Genomic DNA, 16,830 nt, shown 5'->3' on the forward strand with positions numbered 1-16,830 from the left:
ACAAATTGTAGCTCCAAGTGTCTAGTTTTTAGATATGACCATGAAAATTTTTTGTCATGGCCATGTCTGGAGAAATCCTACGAAAACTACCAAAAAAAAATTATTCCAAATTTTTTCCCTCCTAAAAAAAGGTCCACGGGCTTCAAAAAAATTTTTTTGATTTTTTCGTTCTAAAGTTTATTGATCGATAGACGATCTCTCGTTTTGCGATTTGCTTTTTAATCGAAAAAATAAAGATTTTAGAGAGAAAAAAAAAATTTATTAAAAAAATGAATAAAAATCACAAAATTGCTCACAATGGTGATTTTTGCAACAACAAAGAATTTGAAGCTTCGGGGCACAATGAAAAAAAAATCGCAGCGCTTTGAATTTTTGAGGGATTTTAGGGGACACTTTGAGGTTGAAAAATTACCGACGATATCCTTCGTTCATCCATTTTATCCAAAGTTATACCAAGTTATCCAAATATCCTTAATTTTGCGATTTTTTGTCTTTTTTTCAGTCCGAGTTTTCAATTCAAAAAAGTTTTTTTTCTTCGAAGATGTTTACATTTTCTTATAGAGAATATTGTGCAATTTTCAAAACCCTCCTTTGATTTCCTGTACAATCATTATTTCCGGAGTTATTGAATATCAAAGTCAAAAATAACTTTTTTGCTTTGATTGACGATAACTCCGTGGCAAATCGTCGTACAGGCTTTTTGAATACGGCAAATTAAAGAAGATTAAATTTTCTAAAAGAACTTTAGAACGAAAAAATCAAAAAAATTTTTTTGAAGCCCGTGGACCTTTTTTTAGGAGGGAAAAAATTTGGAATAATTTTTTTTGGTAGTTTTCGTAGGATTTCTCCAGACCTGGCCATGACAAAAAATTTTCATGGTCATATCTAAAAACTAGACACTTGGAGCTACAATTTGTTTCTTTTAGTTTTTCTGTACGACCATTTTCCTCGGAGTTACAGCTTGTTGAAAATCACCCAAAAATTTGGATTATTTTTTTATATCCCTTAATTTTTGGTTCTAGTTTATTTCTTGTAAATTATTACAGTCCCACTGCTAAGCAAGGGTCTCCTCCCAAACGGAGGGGGCTAGGTTAACTTAAAGGAACACTACAAATAAAACAGCGGGTATCATAATAAAATCATTATAATTATTATTACTAGCAACAAAAACAAATGACATTATGTACACCAATTAATATCATATAAACATTTATCGCACCTCCCCTCACGTTCTGTACACACTCAACGTTACGCCGTATTCGTATACGAGACCACTGCGTACACTATAACGTAGACTGGACATACATCAAAATGGCTACCGGTGAGAAAAAACCTTATAACCCCAACGTTTGTTCAGTGTAGGCGTTTGATAAATTGACGATGGCGTTGCCGCCGCCTTTCCTCACGATCTAGCCGTCGGTCGCACAATTTCGTATGAAGCGTCGTTTGTTCATGGAACAACTACACTAGACAAACACTAGTTAAAAAGGTTAGACAGACACGAATTAGCAAGTTATTAGGAAATACCGAATACACATGTTGGTGTTCAAGTACTCAAACCAGCGAAATAATTGTTATTTTTATTAGTCTGGTGTAAATAGGAATTGCAATTTAGTAAAAAAAATAGCGATGGTAAGTTCCAATCAATGATAACGGCAAGGTTATAGGCAGTGTCATCACCAGGAACAATACTAACAGTGTATTTCTTAACGATTTTTTTTAGTTTTCGGCCTATCTTTTGCCCATTTCCTGTACAGCAATATAACATAGTCGAGTGTGTACAAAACAAAGTCGACACAAATACTCAACTTTGGTTGAATGTGTTTGTTTTCGTTCTAAAATTAAATACTATAACCATAGAGACCGCATGCGTTGTCTATTACCGTACGACTAAACATAGACAAAGTAATTTCATTATATTTAACAAATCGATGAATAAACAAATATTAACAATAACTAAATACAAAATATAAAACTCGTTCACATCGATCTGAAATTCGCGATGATATTGAATCAGTCTTTTTATACCTTTACACCGTGTAATGGATAATTGAAACTCATCTTATAGGCGAAATTGACGGTGTCATTCGCAAACATTTTAGGCTTAATTTCCTCCTACGCAATACAGTAACCCATAGAACACCGTGTCCATAGTCCGCTCGACCGACGTACGGAACGTTAACGTAGAAAAAAGTAAGCCTTAATAAAGGTTTTACCACACCAATCGATCGATGGTAGAATGCATTAACAATCAACATTGATCAATACTACGCGAATCGGTTAATCCATCGACGATCAATTGGTATGGCAACACATTTAAGTAATATTGCATTAGTGTTGTTAGTACAAATAACATTTGCCTGCAAAAATCTTATAACATTCCATAACTATTCATCATTTACAGCACTTGCAACTGCAAGCCTGCCCTCTATAGCATCACTGTCATCTCACAATGGCAGTATAGCCAAATGAATAAATTCTTAACACTATACAAAATAAAACGTTAAACAATATATTCGACTCAACAGAACTACGAACATCATCCTACCAAAGTCATGTATTTATTATGACACATAACATACACTGACTGTGTCAACCATTCGAAATACAGGCTTATGACGTCACTATCTACTAACCATACTGGTACATTCACACGCAGGCAAATCTATACATTCTATAATTTTAAAATTGAAATCCCAATCAGTAACTGACCATAATTATGACCGACTGTTTTAATCTTTTCAGAAATACTGAAACTTTATTTTAAAATTATATAATGAATACACATAAGTGCATGTGTCTATACGGTATTATAACACTGTTGAAGATTACGATTTTGTTTGTTCAATCTGACAACACTTATAGTGCATCAAATTATAACAGTTATATGCCCTCTCTTTCTCCCAAAGCGTATTCATTGTATGTTAGACAAGGATAGAATGTATATCGGATCGTTCCTACAGCCAGTGCACCGACAGTCTTAATAATAATTTACTATTCTACAATAACTGCAGTACGCGCCATTGAGTGGCGTAAAATATTATATATTGGAACTGTTCTGTTGCACGACAGAGACAAAATATATATCGAATACTTTAATAAGACAATTGGTGTTATATTTCTTAATACCAATACTAAGGTTTATAGTAGGGCCGCTGAGTAATTACCGATTTGACAGATTATTCTTTAAATTAATCGATATAACCTTGCACGAGCGTCACATTTGCGGAATGATTTAGAATACCTCTTTAATATAAAACTTTATGTCAAAATATCAGAATTAAGTAATTTTCCAATAAACACTGTTTCAAAACTTAAAATAGTTCGTAATTAATATGAAAACATTTATTTTTTGTTCTTTAGCGCGCTTGTATAAAGTTACATGGTGCGGATTCGTGCGTCTAGCTTTCATAGTGATGTGCTTAATAGTATTCGGTCCGAATTTATTGGAATAGGTATGATTTTTATGTCAAGGAATATTGATGGAATATAGGAATAAGGAATATGGATATTTATTTTATTTCATCAAGGATACTCCACCTAATGAAGAACTTGTGTCTTTAACTATTATTGGTTTTGTTTTTATTCAATTACACTCTATACTAGAATATTTAAAAACAAACTGATCCAAAATGATATTAGGGTTACTGGTTCAGTCACTTCACTAGTATTGTCAATTTGTCATGTGTCAAATCGGTAATAATTCAGCGGCCCTACTATAGTAAATATATGAAATAACCATCTGACAACAACATATGTACAAAGGATTTTCTTTAATTAGATAATTTACAGAAGTCAGTACATAAAGCAAATATAAAGAAATTAAGAACTACCGCATTTTTTCTGTAGCTACCTATGAGAATAAAGCGTGATTTGATTGCATTACGCAGTCAGCCTGCGACTACGAACAGTGTAACCTGCGCCGAAAGGAAACGGCATACCTACTGTGTTAATTCCCTTATAATATTTGAAACATAAAAGTTAAAAAGTTAACAACATTTTATTTCATCAACGAATGAAAAACGGCGCAGTCTTTTACAAACAGCCACAACGTGAAATTCCACTGGCGAGAAAGATGATCAGTTCTTTGCATTCGCTATAGTCAATACGTCCCCTGTACTATCATATTAGAGAAAATCTTCCATACATCAAACAAGTGATCTCTGTAGCACAACAAATATAAAGTGAGAATGACGAGCGACTTTATAAGCGTCTTACTCCAGATCAATCTAATAAAGGGCCAAATCTTATCCTAAGTAAAGGTTATGTACAATTTAAAATGTTATGAAGACTATCTTTTATACAAGCAGGGGACTGACACAGAAAGGCCTAAAACAGCTAATTTAAGCAAGTATCTTGTGTTTTTGAGCTCTATTTAGTCGTAACAAAGCTCATAATCGATTTCTGATTGAGTTCTTAACACGTCTAAGGGGAATAGTCGACCCCGAATCACGACATACATGGCAGTACAGTTAACGGCATAATTAACGTTTAGAAACTATCTAAATAACACTGATTATCGACCTAGAAACTGCTATTTTAATAACTTCATTCTTAAGATATTTAAATTTATTCTCATCACTGTATGCGATACTAAACTGCTATTGCCTCATGTCAGTACCCTGTCTCAGTCTCCTGCCCATATATCTCAATCAACTACAAAATGTCTGAACGCTTCTCGATCTAATGAGAGCTAGCGATTAATATTAATTAGTGACGATCTTTAAGATGGCAACACTGACATTACAGCAGTCAGTGTTGCCACTACAGGGTACGCATTTCTTCATCTCACAATTTTTACGATTTTCATTGTAACTCATTTTAGGTAAACTTAAGGACTAGAATATAAAAAATATTGGCACGTACAGTTGGTATAAAAATTCTCAATTTGGAAATATTGATATACCAAAAAAATACATTATTATAATAATATGTAGCTTAAAAAGCTCAATGCTATTTAGAGCCAGTTTTCTAAGAGCAAAATGAAACGAAACAGGACGAATAATACTTAAGATTCACAACTAGGGGCTCTAAGCATCAAATGACATACACTTTAAAGTGAAATATTTTGTATAAATTTCTACCGTCTTATTACTAAACAAGCAGAATTTTCATTCACATGTAATTTCAAATCGGAGTGAGAGAGACAAAATACAACTGAGAAAACGCAGAAGATGTTATCCAAATACATGTTACAATAACTATCGTAAATCGATTGTGATTCGAAGAAACGCAAGGTAGCTAGGGGAACGAAAATAGAACGACATAAACTAATATTCATACACCCCTTTAGTAATAAACTTTAAGTATAATTTGATTCTTACCGCTTCAATTGAAAAATTATTTAAAGGGGCTTCTATACATATATTTTAGAGAGAACCGTGTCCAGAATGAGACTCGAACATAGAATCGTATCATCCTTTTAATAAGTTTTTGGTGTTCTTATATCGATGAAAATACTCGTTACTAGTAGTCATATTCAAAATCTCATTTTAAACGCAGTAGGTACAGTTACAAAGCGCCCAAGTCGGACGTATCGTACGTAAACCGAAATCGAGTAGCAGACAATTCACTCCATTATTTAACGTAAACCGTAAAGAAGGGAACAAGTACGTCATTCGTAACGAGTTAAGTGCACGGGTTCGACGTCATACGGTCGAATCGATAGGCGGTCGATACGTATCGTGACGGGAGCGGCCGAAGAGAACGGTACTTCAAAAGATTCGGTCGAAGGTGGGAATCGATTTCGGTTCGCGTAAATAGTTCGGAGCGCATCCGCAGTCAGCCGGCGGGCGCGGGGCCCTAGAACTCGAAGCAGCGGCCGAGGTTGACGTACTTCTTGAGCGCGTAGGGCAGCGGCAGGTCCTTGACGCCGCGCTTCATGAGCACGGACAGGCGCACGCGGCGCGCGTCCAGCCCGCGCCGCGGCCGCAGCTCCAGCGCCGCGCGCTCGTGCGCCCGCCGCTTGCGCCGCCGCGCCGCGCCGCCCGCGCCCTCGTCCGCGGCGCTCAGGCCCGACGCGCCGCCCGACGCGCTGGACGACGAGCGCGACGCGGCGCCCATGGCGCAGCGGTTGCGCTTCTGGCGCCGGCGCCGGCTCGCTGCGGGGAACGATCTACGGTTAGCTGCGGGTCTATGAGCTCGGGCGTCCGACGATGCGGGAGGACGAGAGGCGAGCGGATGCGGATCCCCCGTCGTCCTCGTCCTTCGACCGACGCCGATCTCATTATTATTAGAGTACCGCTCGGGGCGGCTATAGACGGAGGACGGATCTTTTCATCCTCGGTTACGATAGAAATTATACTAGTTCAAAAATGTTTCTAAAACTCACCTAGATGAACTTCGTCCTCTATGTTATCGTCGGAGTGGCCGGACTCGTCTCCCTCGTGCGGGTCGGTCTTGCCGGGCGAGGAGCCGCTCGACGTGGTGGTGCCCTCGCCGATGCCGCTGTCCAGTTTCTTCCTCTTCTCCTTGGGCCTCTCGGGACCCTCTTCGTCGGTAGAAGATTCGCCTACTATGCTCCCGGGCTCCCAGAACAGGTCCGTACTCGACGTAGTGGCGGTTTGCTTCCCTAGACAAATCTCTACTTCGGCCGGCACGCCACGCATGCGACCTGTTGTTTTACCCTCGTTTGTACTTCCAACTCCATTAGAACCATCTGTCTGCTTCGGTCCAGCAGGAGGCGTGGCCTTGTCCGCTGCTGTGTCTGCTGTGCCCGTTGGGCTCGTTGTGTCCGTTGTGCCCGTCGTACTCGCAGTGTCCGCTGTTCCCGCAGTTTCCGCTTTACCCTTTGTTTCCGTTGCTGCAGTTTCTGCTGTATCCATCTTGTTCGGTCTGCCTTCTATGGCGTTCAGTTCGTCATCATCGTCACGGAACTCGAAGGTGAGAAGGCCACGGTGTGTGCGGATAGGGGGAGGTAATTGAATAACTCTGACAGGTCTAGTGGCCTCGTCGCCGGAGCCGTCTGATAGCTCGATAGGATCATCGTTATTGTCGAGGGCATTCAGTTGTTCAAGTGAGTCGGGGCTGGGTGGACCTCTCCTGATGACTCGGAGGGGTCTCTCGGGAGGCGGTGGTCGGTCAGGTCTGCCGTCGTCGTCGTCACCTCCGCCGCCGCCACCTCCGTTCGGGTTCTCATCGTCTGTCGATGAGTCGTCAGAATCAACGGAATCGAACCGCAGCGCGCCAGCCACTCTGTTCTGTCCCATACTGAGCACGAGACTCAACAGCGCGTTCATTTCGTTCGCACCATTCACGTTGTCTAGATCGTGAAGCGCGTTTAAGCCTTCTGAAAAAAATTAGTCCACCGGTAACACATTTTGTTATTGGACAAATATATTCAAGGTAAGATATTACGAAGGGTGTTCTCCAAGGTAATACTTAATAACTCTGAAGCATAAAGGTGTGTCGCTAGACTTACAGTGTGAGTACTGACTTAAATCACTACATAGTATAAAACAAAGTCGCTTTCCGCTGTCTGTCCCTATATTTACTTAGATCTTTAAAACTACGCAACGGATTTTGATGCGGTTTTTAATTGGCCATAGTTAAACGGAAACGATCCAACCCACACAGACGTAGTTTCGAGATATTTAACTTTTAACGCGACATACTTCCAGTCAACATTCCTTACCCCTTGTACACATACTAGTGGCTCTCCACCTGCAGTAAACCACAGGACATCCGAACTCACAAACATAGTTACTGACATTAGCATAGATTCCGACGTATTACGCAAGCTACTTGAGTCTGTGGATCTGTCTAAACGAGCTGGACCCGACGACATATCTCCTAAGTTTATAGTTAGATGCGCTACGGAGTTAACCAAACCACTGACTATATTGTTTCAACGGTCGATCACAGAAGGATATATGCCAGGCGTTTGGAAATCCGCATATATTACTCCTATACATAAAAGTGGCGATAAACAGTTGGCGGATAATTATAGGCCAATATCCAAACTCTGCATTTTTTCTAAAATATTTGAACGTATAGCATTTAATCAAGTATATTCTGCACTGTCTAACTACTTTATTCCGGAACAACATGGTTTTATAAGATGCAGATCAACAACAACAAATTTACTATCCTTTGTTGATTTCACCACGTCAAATATGATCTCTGGCGGTCAGGTAGACTCCATCTTTACAGACTATTGTAAAGCATTTGATCGTATCGATCATTCAATACTTCTGGATAAGTTATTAGCAGCAGGAATACATGGCAATCTGTTTAGATGGTTTAGCTCTTACATCAAAAATAGGTCCCAGGCCGTGGCAATTAATGGTTATGTCTCTAGGTGGTTAACTGTTCCCTCTGGCGTCCCTCAAGGTTCGCTGATCGGGCCGTTATTATTTAATATATATATAAACGACATCTACTTATGTTTTCAAAACTCTAAATTCCTACTCTATGCTGACGACATGAAAATTTTCAAAGCAGTTAAAACAACTAACGACTGCTTGTTGCTGCAGCAAGATCTTTTCAGATTCGAGGAGTACTGTTTAAACAATAAATTAGACTTAAATATTTCGAAATGTTATTCTATTAGCTTCACGCGTAAAGCAAATAAAATTAATTATGAGTATTCTCTTAGAGGCTCTGTGCTGAAGCGAGTCGATCATATTCGTGACCTGGGTGTCATACACGACGCTAAGTTATTGTATGACAAACATGTTGAATATATTGTTACTAAAGCCAATAAGATGTTAGGTTTTGTCAAAAGATCTTGCTCACAGTTCAACAGCCTTAAAATCATGAAAGTCCTATATTGTTCATACGTTCGCAGCTCTCTAGAATATTGCTCTCAAATATGGAATCCACACTATGACATTTATATTAATAGAATTGAAGGTGTTCAGCGTAAATTTGCTAGATTTCTAGAGTTTAAATGCAGGCAGAGAGATAGCAATTACACAGAGAGATGTAAAAGACACCATTTACTCCCCCTTTATGAGAGGAGAAAGATTGCAGACGTAAGTCTCTTAGTTAAAATTGCACAGTCTCCAATAGACTCTCCACATCTCCTCTCAATGTTGGACATTAAAGTGCCTAATAGAACAGTAAGGATTCCTGCATATCTATCAGTCCCGCATAGCACTACCAACTATAGGGGAAGCTCGTTCTTTCCAAGAGCGGCGCGTTACGTTAACCAACTGGCTGACAATCCTGAGCTTAATTTGTTCAATAAAAGTCCCGCGAAATTTAAACGTACTATGACCAATCAGTGGTTTGAGTCGGTTCTTTAATTGTAAACACTTAGGCACTTAAATATAAATTCATTGCTCTAGCTGTTTATATAAGTTTTTATATGCGAAAACACATAAATGGTTATTTGTTAAGTATGTAGTTGTAACCCTAGATTTAGAAACTGTTTGTTTTCCGAATAAAATAAAATAAGTTCAGATCGTATTCCGTCATTGATTCTCCACTTTAACTTTGGGGACTAACTCAGGACTATAACTTCATGGTGGGTTTGAATTAAAATTTTAACTTCAAGGAGTGTTTTGGTATAAGTGTAATCATTTTCGGCCGTAGTGTGGGTTGGATCCTTTCCGTTTAACTATGGACAATTTATAAATACATACATACATACGTACTTAATATCATGCCTTTTTCAAAGAGGTAGGCGGAGACCAAAGAACGCCATTTGGAACGATCCTTACAAACTTCCTTAGCCTAATTCACATCCACACACTTAACACTATATGACCGTCGGTTACGAATACTACACATTACAATTTTTTTTTAATTTTATACCGGGGCGTGGTTCTAGTGCTACTAAACATAAACATTACGTACACGTACCCACGTCACTGTCGTCCTCGATGGGGATGCAGATGCGGCGCGGGCACGGGTTGCCGGGCTCGCGGCGCGGCGGCGGCGGCCGCAGCTGCGGGTGGCGCGCCAGCAGCGACGAGCGCATGCCCGCGCGGATCACCGAGCGACACAGCAGCTGCAGCCGCGGGGGACACTGCTCGTCTGTTACAACAAAAAAACATGCGATTTGTTAACATAAATTAGCCACTAAATAAAATTAAATTGAATGTATAACAAATTCACAAGAAAAACAAAGGTATTTCAAATTAAAATGCATGTACATCATATATTCTTATAAAGTAAGGAAAATTGCATATTCATTAGACAGTCTATTTCTAAACTGAAATAAATCATTATTCGCTTAGGTACTAACTTCAACCTTTTTTTTTAAACTATCCGAAACTAAGGGATAATCTAAAATTTGATATCCTTAACTTATTCAGTATTATTAATAACAATATAGGTTTGGTTCAGGTCTTATTAGTGTTTTGAGAATGTGTCATACCTAATTTGATGAGGTCATTGGTCTCGTCCTTGGTGGGCACCCGCAGCGTGGCGAAGGACACGTTGAGCAGGATCTTGGAGCTCCAGCCGTCCTCGCTGGTGCGCTTGATCTGCACCAGGTTCTCGTTCAGCGGCATCACCAGGATACCGTCCACCTTCACAAATATACCAGACATGTATTCTTATTACTAGCCCCCTGAACGAATAATAGTGAAAACGTGATTCTTCTTCGTTAATTCTTAAGTTAAAACAGCTAAACCAAATTGGAAAAGAACCAAGATGAAAGTTATATTGCGAACTAGCTGACCCGCGCAACTTCGCTTGCGTCACATAAGAGAGAATCGGTCAAATTTTTCCCCGTTTTTGTAACATTTTCTACTGGTACTCTGCTTCTATTAATCGTAGCGTGATGATATATAGCCTATAGCCTTCCTCGATAAATGGGCTATCTAACACTGAAAGATTTTTTCAAATCGGACCAGTAGTTCCTGAGATTAGCGCGTTCAAACAAACAAACAAACCAACAAACAAACAATCAAACAAACAAACTCTTCAGCTTTATAATATTAGTATAGATATGGCCGTACATAGGCTATTAAAAAGAGAAAACGCCGCGATCTTAAACTAGCAACTATATAAAGAATCATTACCATTACTCACTGCGACTAAAAAATTCATTTCCAATCATAAACTATACTAACTTTTATGTATGTTGTTAGCTCTTCTTGAAGTATCAAAACTGTTCAGTAACTTACATTTGACTAATATATTGCACTTGCATTAACAAATACCAAAACCTACCTTGATAAGTTGTTTGAAGTAGTTGTTGTACTCGACGGGACAGCCAGCGCCGCAGTACACGCGGTCGTACGGAGCCGACAGTGGCGCCAGGCACAGCCCGTTACCTGCACAACAAATTTTATTATGACAATATAAGCTTCAACACATCTTATAATGTTGTTAGGGGTGGAGATGCCAGCTAATAGCCGGCTGACATTCGACCACTGCTGATCCCTTGTATTACCCCCTCCTTTGCCTAGCCTATAATCTTCTGGTTTGGGGTATCCGCATCCTAAAAGCTTCAACACATGCCACATACATAACATAACATCATGTATTTTTACGTAATGAAATTGAGTTTATAGGCAATTCTAAGCTCCAACATAAAGTGTCGTAAAGGTATAGATAAAGGAATGTGCCATCTTTGAAATGAGCAACGCCAACAAATGGGACTAGGTACGTATACGTACACAGTTCGTGCACGTAATTCGTTATAGAGTAATTTTCACGCATACTTTATTGTATATTTACATGAACAATGGATGCTTAATCCACAATCGTACAGGACATCAATTGACTGATAAGTAAGGCAAAGCACTTGAGTTATTATCTAATCACTCACCGCCATAAAACTTAGGCTCGCAGAAATCAAACTCGTCCAGAGTGGGTGAGTTTTCAATGAACTGGCTGAGTTTCTTGATGGAGTACTCCAGGACCGAGGGGTGGACCTCCACGCCGTGGTTGATGCCGCTGGAGCCGATGACCAACCCCACCATGGTGCTGAAGTAGCCTGTGCCGGAACCCACGTTCAGGAACGAGAGCCCCGGCCGCAGCTCCAGTCCTTCTAAAACCTCGCTGGTGGACAAGACATTGTATTAATTTCACTTCTCTTTTTATATATTTCTAGACATAGATATATGAGTAATCTGTATGATCTACATATACAAGAGCGTGAAGCAAATAGATTACAAACTAACTATATAATACAATGTTTACGCTGATTCATCATATTAATAAATAGTTTTATACATACCCTAGCTATAACCGACTATTTATCTTTATAAATAACTGAATTTTGTCCCAATAATACTGCTGGGCAAGGGTCTCCTCCCGGAATGAGGTAGGGGTTAGGCCTTGAATCCACCACGCTGGCTAGTTGCGGGTTGGTGACTTACCTATCTTTAACATAATAATATACAAATTTAATGTATACTAAAGTATGTGGGGTCGGAGAGAGTAATTACTATTATTATCAAAAAAACATGAAGATACTACAATATACTTATCTTTAAAGATAAGTTTTATATAGTAAACAAGTGCTTAAATTACATAACAGTAATACATTAGCTACAATCAGTAATCAAGTACCTAGTAACAATAACATGATGGTCACAGAAACTTATTGATAACTGGACACACTTATGAAAACAAGAACTAACCCACATCTGGCTAGTTTCTAGAAAACCAGACTTTTTTTCTAAAGGTTGATTCTATTTATTTATTTATTAACAAAATTAACAAAATAAACACCTATCATGACAGGTCTTAAGCCTTATGCAATAGTGCACTGCAACATACCTTATTATTTATATAATATATATTAACTTAACAATGACAAAACATGTGGTATATATCAGTGGCGAAGGGTCAGTTTTTACAAAAGGTAAGCCGGAGCTATTAGTCATTGTCTAGGTAGGTATAATACCTACATATTATGTACATCGTAAGAATATCGACGTAAAATTCTGCATAATAACAATATGAGAGTATTATCTACATTCGACTACAGTCTCTTATTTCTCTCTCTACAGTCTAATAATACATAGGTACCTACTTACCATGCTACCTAATCATGCTTGTTTTGCATTAAGTTAATCGTCTTCAGTGTAGTAACACGTAGGTAACACAACAGCACATATTTAAGATAACGTATATCGAACGATTGATGATTGTCTCGCACTGGTTGTTTTAAAACATATTATACAAGCAATTTAGAATGTATTCATCAACAATAAAATATCAAACACATTATGGATAAACGCAGAACACTTTAATAGAAATGAGTTTAACCTATAAATCTGACAAAACGAAAATTTACTCGAATAGAAACATGCAAAACAATTACTCTTTAATACACTGATACGTTCACAGTTATGCACAAACATTTAATAAGGAATAATGTTGTAATAAACACAAATATTCTAATTTGTTATAGAGCGCGCGAAAAAACAGTAAACAAACATAACCTAATGTCAAACTGGTGAACAATGTTCGACTCATACTTATATTTCGCCATCTCGCTCTTGCACGCGGCTCGCGCCGCGACAGAAACATGCGTAAGATCATGCGTCCGCCGCGGCGCAGCGGCGCGAGCGCTGTAGCGCGAGGCAACCCGCTCTTCCTCCGGCTTGCTCGCCACTATGCAGCGCGGTGTGAAGCGCGATCCAAAAGGTCGTAAGCGACATCGCCGCCATAGTTTTTATTGTACGCGATTCCCGATCAGCGCCTACGGTTTATTCCATTATTATTACTTCACGTTGCGTTTTAGCGGAGCGTACTTTTTGAAGGGTAGGCGTTTTCGTACTGTTTCGATTAGATTATTGATTCTAGTTAAAGATTTCGCTTTAAATATTGTTTATTATTAATTAATTGTGTATTATTAGGCAATAGTAAACAATTAATTTAACACTAATATTTAGTCTGTCCAGAAAGGGAAGCCGGTAGGAATCGAGTTGTATGGAGCCTTCGCCACTGGTATATATACATAATATGATAAGCACAAAATATACCTGTACTTCATAAAAGACCAGCTTTCTCACATAGCTTTGCTCCCTTATAAGTATTAGCTTAGATTCTGCCATTAAGAGTCCCAGGAAAATCTGACCAGCTATTTCAGATTTTAAAATGGAATTCAGTAAAGTCACCATAAGCCAATAGGCACTAAAAGCTCTAGAAATAATTGTTAAGTTACATGTCACATAGGTCGGGCTTAGATAAAATAAAAAATTAAGTATCTAATTTTAAATTATTTTCATACAAATCATGTTTTTTTTTATCATTGGTTAATTGACTAATCAATTTATACTTAAATTACATAATTATACTACTTTATGTAGCAATGAGGACAAATATCTCCTCATAAATACGCAAATGAAATGCATTAGCAATTTTATTGCAATTAACTTAATTAGTTCTATTTATAGACTTGCATTTACTACATGCAAAATGAGTACTAAAAATATTGTGCCTCTTTCCCACAGGAAAGAAAGTAAAGCATGAAGTAATCAATAAATTGTTGTTTTAAATGAATATGTGCCAAATAACTAGATGTGTCTGAATATAGTCTAGTCTTTCTGTGAGGAAAACAACAGACATAAGAGAGAAATGCAACCCATGTGAGAGAACTGATACAGTATTGTTGTTAAGTCTCCATTAATCATTTCCCCATCATTTTGTTTTGATCTCTTGCCATTATCTCAGTAACTTGCTGCTACATTCAGACACACAGTAATGTGAAGCGTATTACACATATTTGGTCCATGCAAAATGAATTATACAGTATAATTTGGATAGACACTGCCTAATTGTTTCCTTTTAATACAATAATGGATCCAGGGTTTCGATTTGAAGGCCTTATAGTGCTTGAGCACATTTAAGTGTTGTCTTATATCCTTTAGTTCCCTATTATCACTAAAATGTAAATAATATGGCTCATATGTTACTAAGCCCAATAAAAATCAGTTAGCTTAACATGGAATAAAGATACTTGATCTATTTCATTAGCTACAATATAGTATCTATAGTATTGTTTTTCAAGGTTGCATCACTGAGTTAAAGGTTGTCAGCACTTCGAGCTCTGTGTTATGATATTCAACATAATGCCTAATTGTAAGAGATGTTCCAGTATTTCTATTGCTATGATACATATCAAAATGTCAAAGACAACATGAGTCTAAAGCATTACTTAAAATAGTTGTTGTATTTTGTCATCAGTGCTACAGATGCCAATGTTATACATAATCATATTTATCTGACCCACAAATTGTTATTACAGCTGCAGTAGATATAAGTGTTTGTAGATGTTAATAAAAATGATAAACACACAAGAAAATTACTGCACTGTGTTTTTAATTTTAAAAGAAGTGGCCAGTGACTCGACTTAACCAGACTTGAGAAAAATATATTTTGATCAGAGCTAGAATTCATGCATTTGCTTATGCTGAGCAACTGTGACAAGTAACATGATACTATAAAATGTTATTTTTAACCACAAATACAATTGACAATTACTGATAAACACAAAATACATACTAGGTATGTACAGTGGACAGTATTTGAAGAAACATGCACTAAATTATCATCATATAGATTCGTTGTATTGCTGGTTTGGTATCTATCTTTGAAAACAAGTATTAAATTCGTAATGTTATGCTCTCAAAATACCATATGGCGGCTCCACATTATTGCCGTGAATTCACGCGCGTATTCTCGCCGTGAATTCACGGACCGACTCCATGCCCTCCACATTCACGGAATGCTCACAATAGTTCGAAGCCCTCCGCGAAATGGACGTAGAAGCTGCTGCTGCGATAACTTTATTTGCTGTGTCCCTATACCACTATATAGATGTCAAAAACAAGAAAGTTATTAAAAGAAAACGTTCGAAAAGAAGATGGTGGATGACAGAAATACATCGTAATTATATAATAAATAATTATAGTCCACAGTAAGTTGCGCCGGGGCCGTGAATGTGTATGTGTATGCGTGAACGCCGTGCGAACCCTTTGTCACGGGACTAAATACCGACTCTGATCGGGGAACAGGCGTGAACGCGCGTGGACCCCGTGAAAACCGTCCACATTCACGTTCGCGTCTGTTCACGGAGCTTCACGGCAATAATGTGGAGCCGGCAATAAAACTGAAATACATTGGTACACAATCTATAGTCATACATACCTACGCATTATTACAATAAACGTCTACCCTCGTGTTACATACCTATAAATACATGGTGCTGACAAGTGTAAAGGCCCATTCCGCCAGGCCAGGTCCTTGTACGCCTGGTCCCGGGCTTCGGGCGTCATGTAATCAGCCCTGTCGAGCGCACGGAACACACGCTCCACCTGATGCGAGCGGATGTAGTTTCCGCCCATCAGGTTGTCGATCAGCTCATTGTTATCTCGTCCTGAACTCACCGCGCCACCCATTTTGTTTGTTTTGCTGCACTTATCGTCTTCTACGATCCCTCCACACACCGCCTCAGCTGATTGGAATTGTGACGTCACAGTTGTTTTTCAACATATTTTTCACACTAAAACTCACAAGCGCTGACTTCTGGTAAACATCAATCGAATACTACAAGATTAGTTTATCAGAAATTCAATATTTCGACCGAAAACCCGGCATTAATAGAACAATATTAGCAATTCCTTCTTTCTCTTCTGCAGCAGACATGACATTTGTTTTCCATGTACAGTTTTATCGACTGCGCATAATATCAATCGTGGTCAGACAAAGAACGACCAATCAGAGCTAAGCAACAAGTAGGAGTTCAGTTCAGAAATGAAAATGAGAACAGTGAGAACATTGTTTATAAACAAACGAAATCAAATTCCTACCGCCACTCTGGACTAAACCTCGTTATATTTCGCACAATAAGAATTAAAATGTGTCTACAATATTCTGCTAAGCCTCCAAATATTTAATACGTTTGATTTTTTAAAGTTA

General features: G+C 38.4%; 1 protein-coding gene across 2 annotated transcripts; it reads right to left on the reverse strand.

The window, feature by feature from the left end:
- Positions 1–1,128: 1,128 nt before the first annotated feature.
- On the reverse strand, positions 1,129–16,796 carry LOC142987894 (uncharacterized). 2 transcript variants are annotated; one of them, XM_076136846.1, is made up of 7 exons: positions 16,102–16,796; positions 11,726–11,958; positions 11,125–11,228; positions 10,325–10,478; positions 9,808–9,981; positions 6,332–7,288; positions 1,129–6,101 (listed from the first exon to the last, which is right to left on the reverse strand). In XM_076136846.1, the coding sequence occupies exons 1-7, from the start codon at positions 16,308–16,310 to the stop codon at positions 5,803–5,805; spliced, it is 2,130 nt and encodes a 709-aa protein (XP_075992961.1). In that variant the 5' UTR covers positions 16,311–16,796; the 3' UTR covers positions 1,129–5,802. The 2 variants fall into 2 exon arrangements, with proteins under 2 accessions (XP_075992961.1, XP_075992960.1); XM_076136845.1 differs by having other exon boundaries at positions 6,332–7,285; positions 9,802–9,981.
- Positions 16,797–16,830: the final 34 nt, after the last annotated feature.

Source organism: Anticarsia gemmatalis, chromosome 4, assembly GCF_050436995.1.
Source record: "Anticarsia gemmatalis isolate Benzon Research Colony breed Stoneville strain chromosome 4, ilAntGemm2 primary, whole genome shotgun sequence".
In the NCBI taxonomy this organism is placed as follows: domain Eukaryota; kingdom Metazoa; phylum Arthropoda; class Insecta; order Lepidoptera; family Erebidae; genus Anticarsia; species Anticarsia gemmatalis.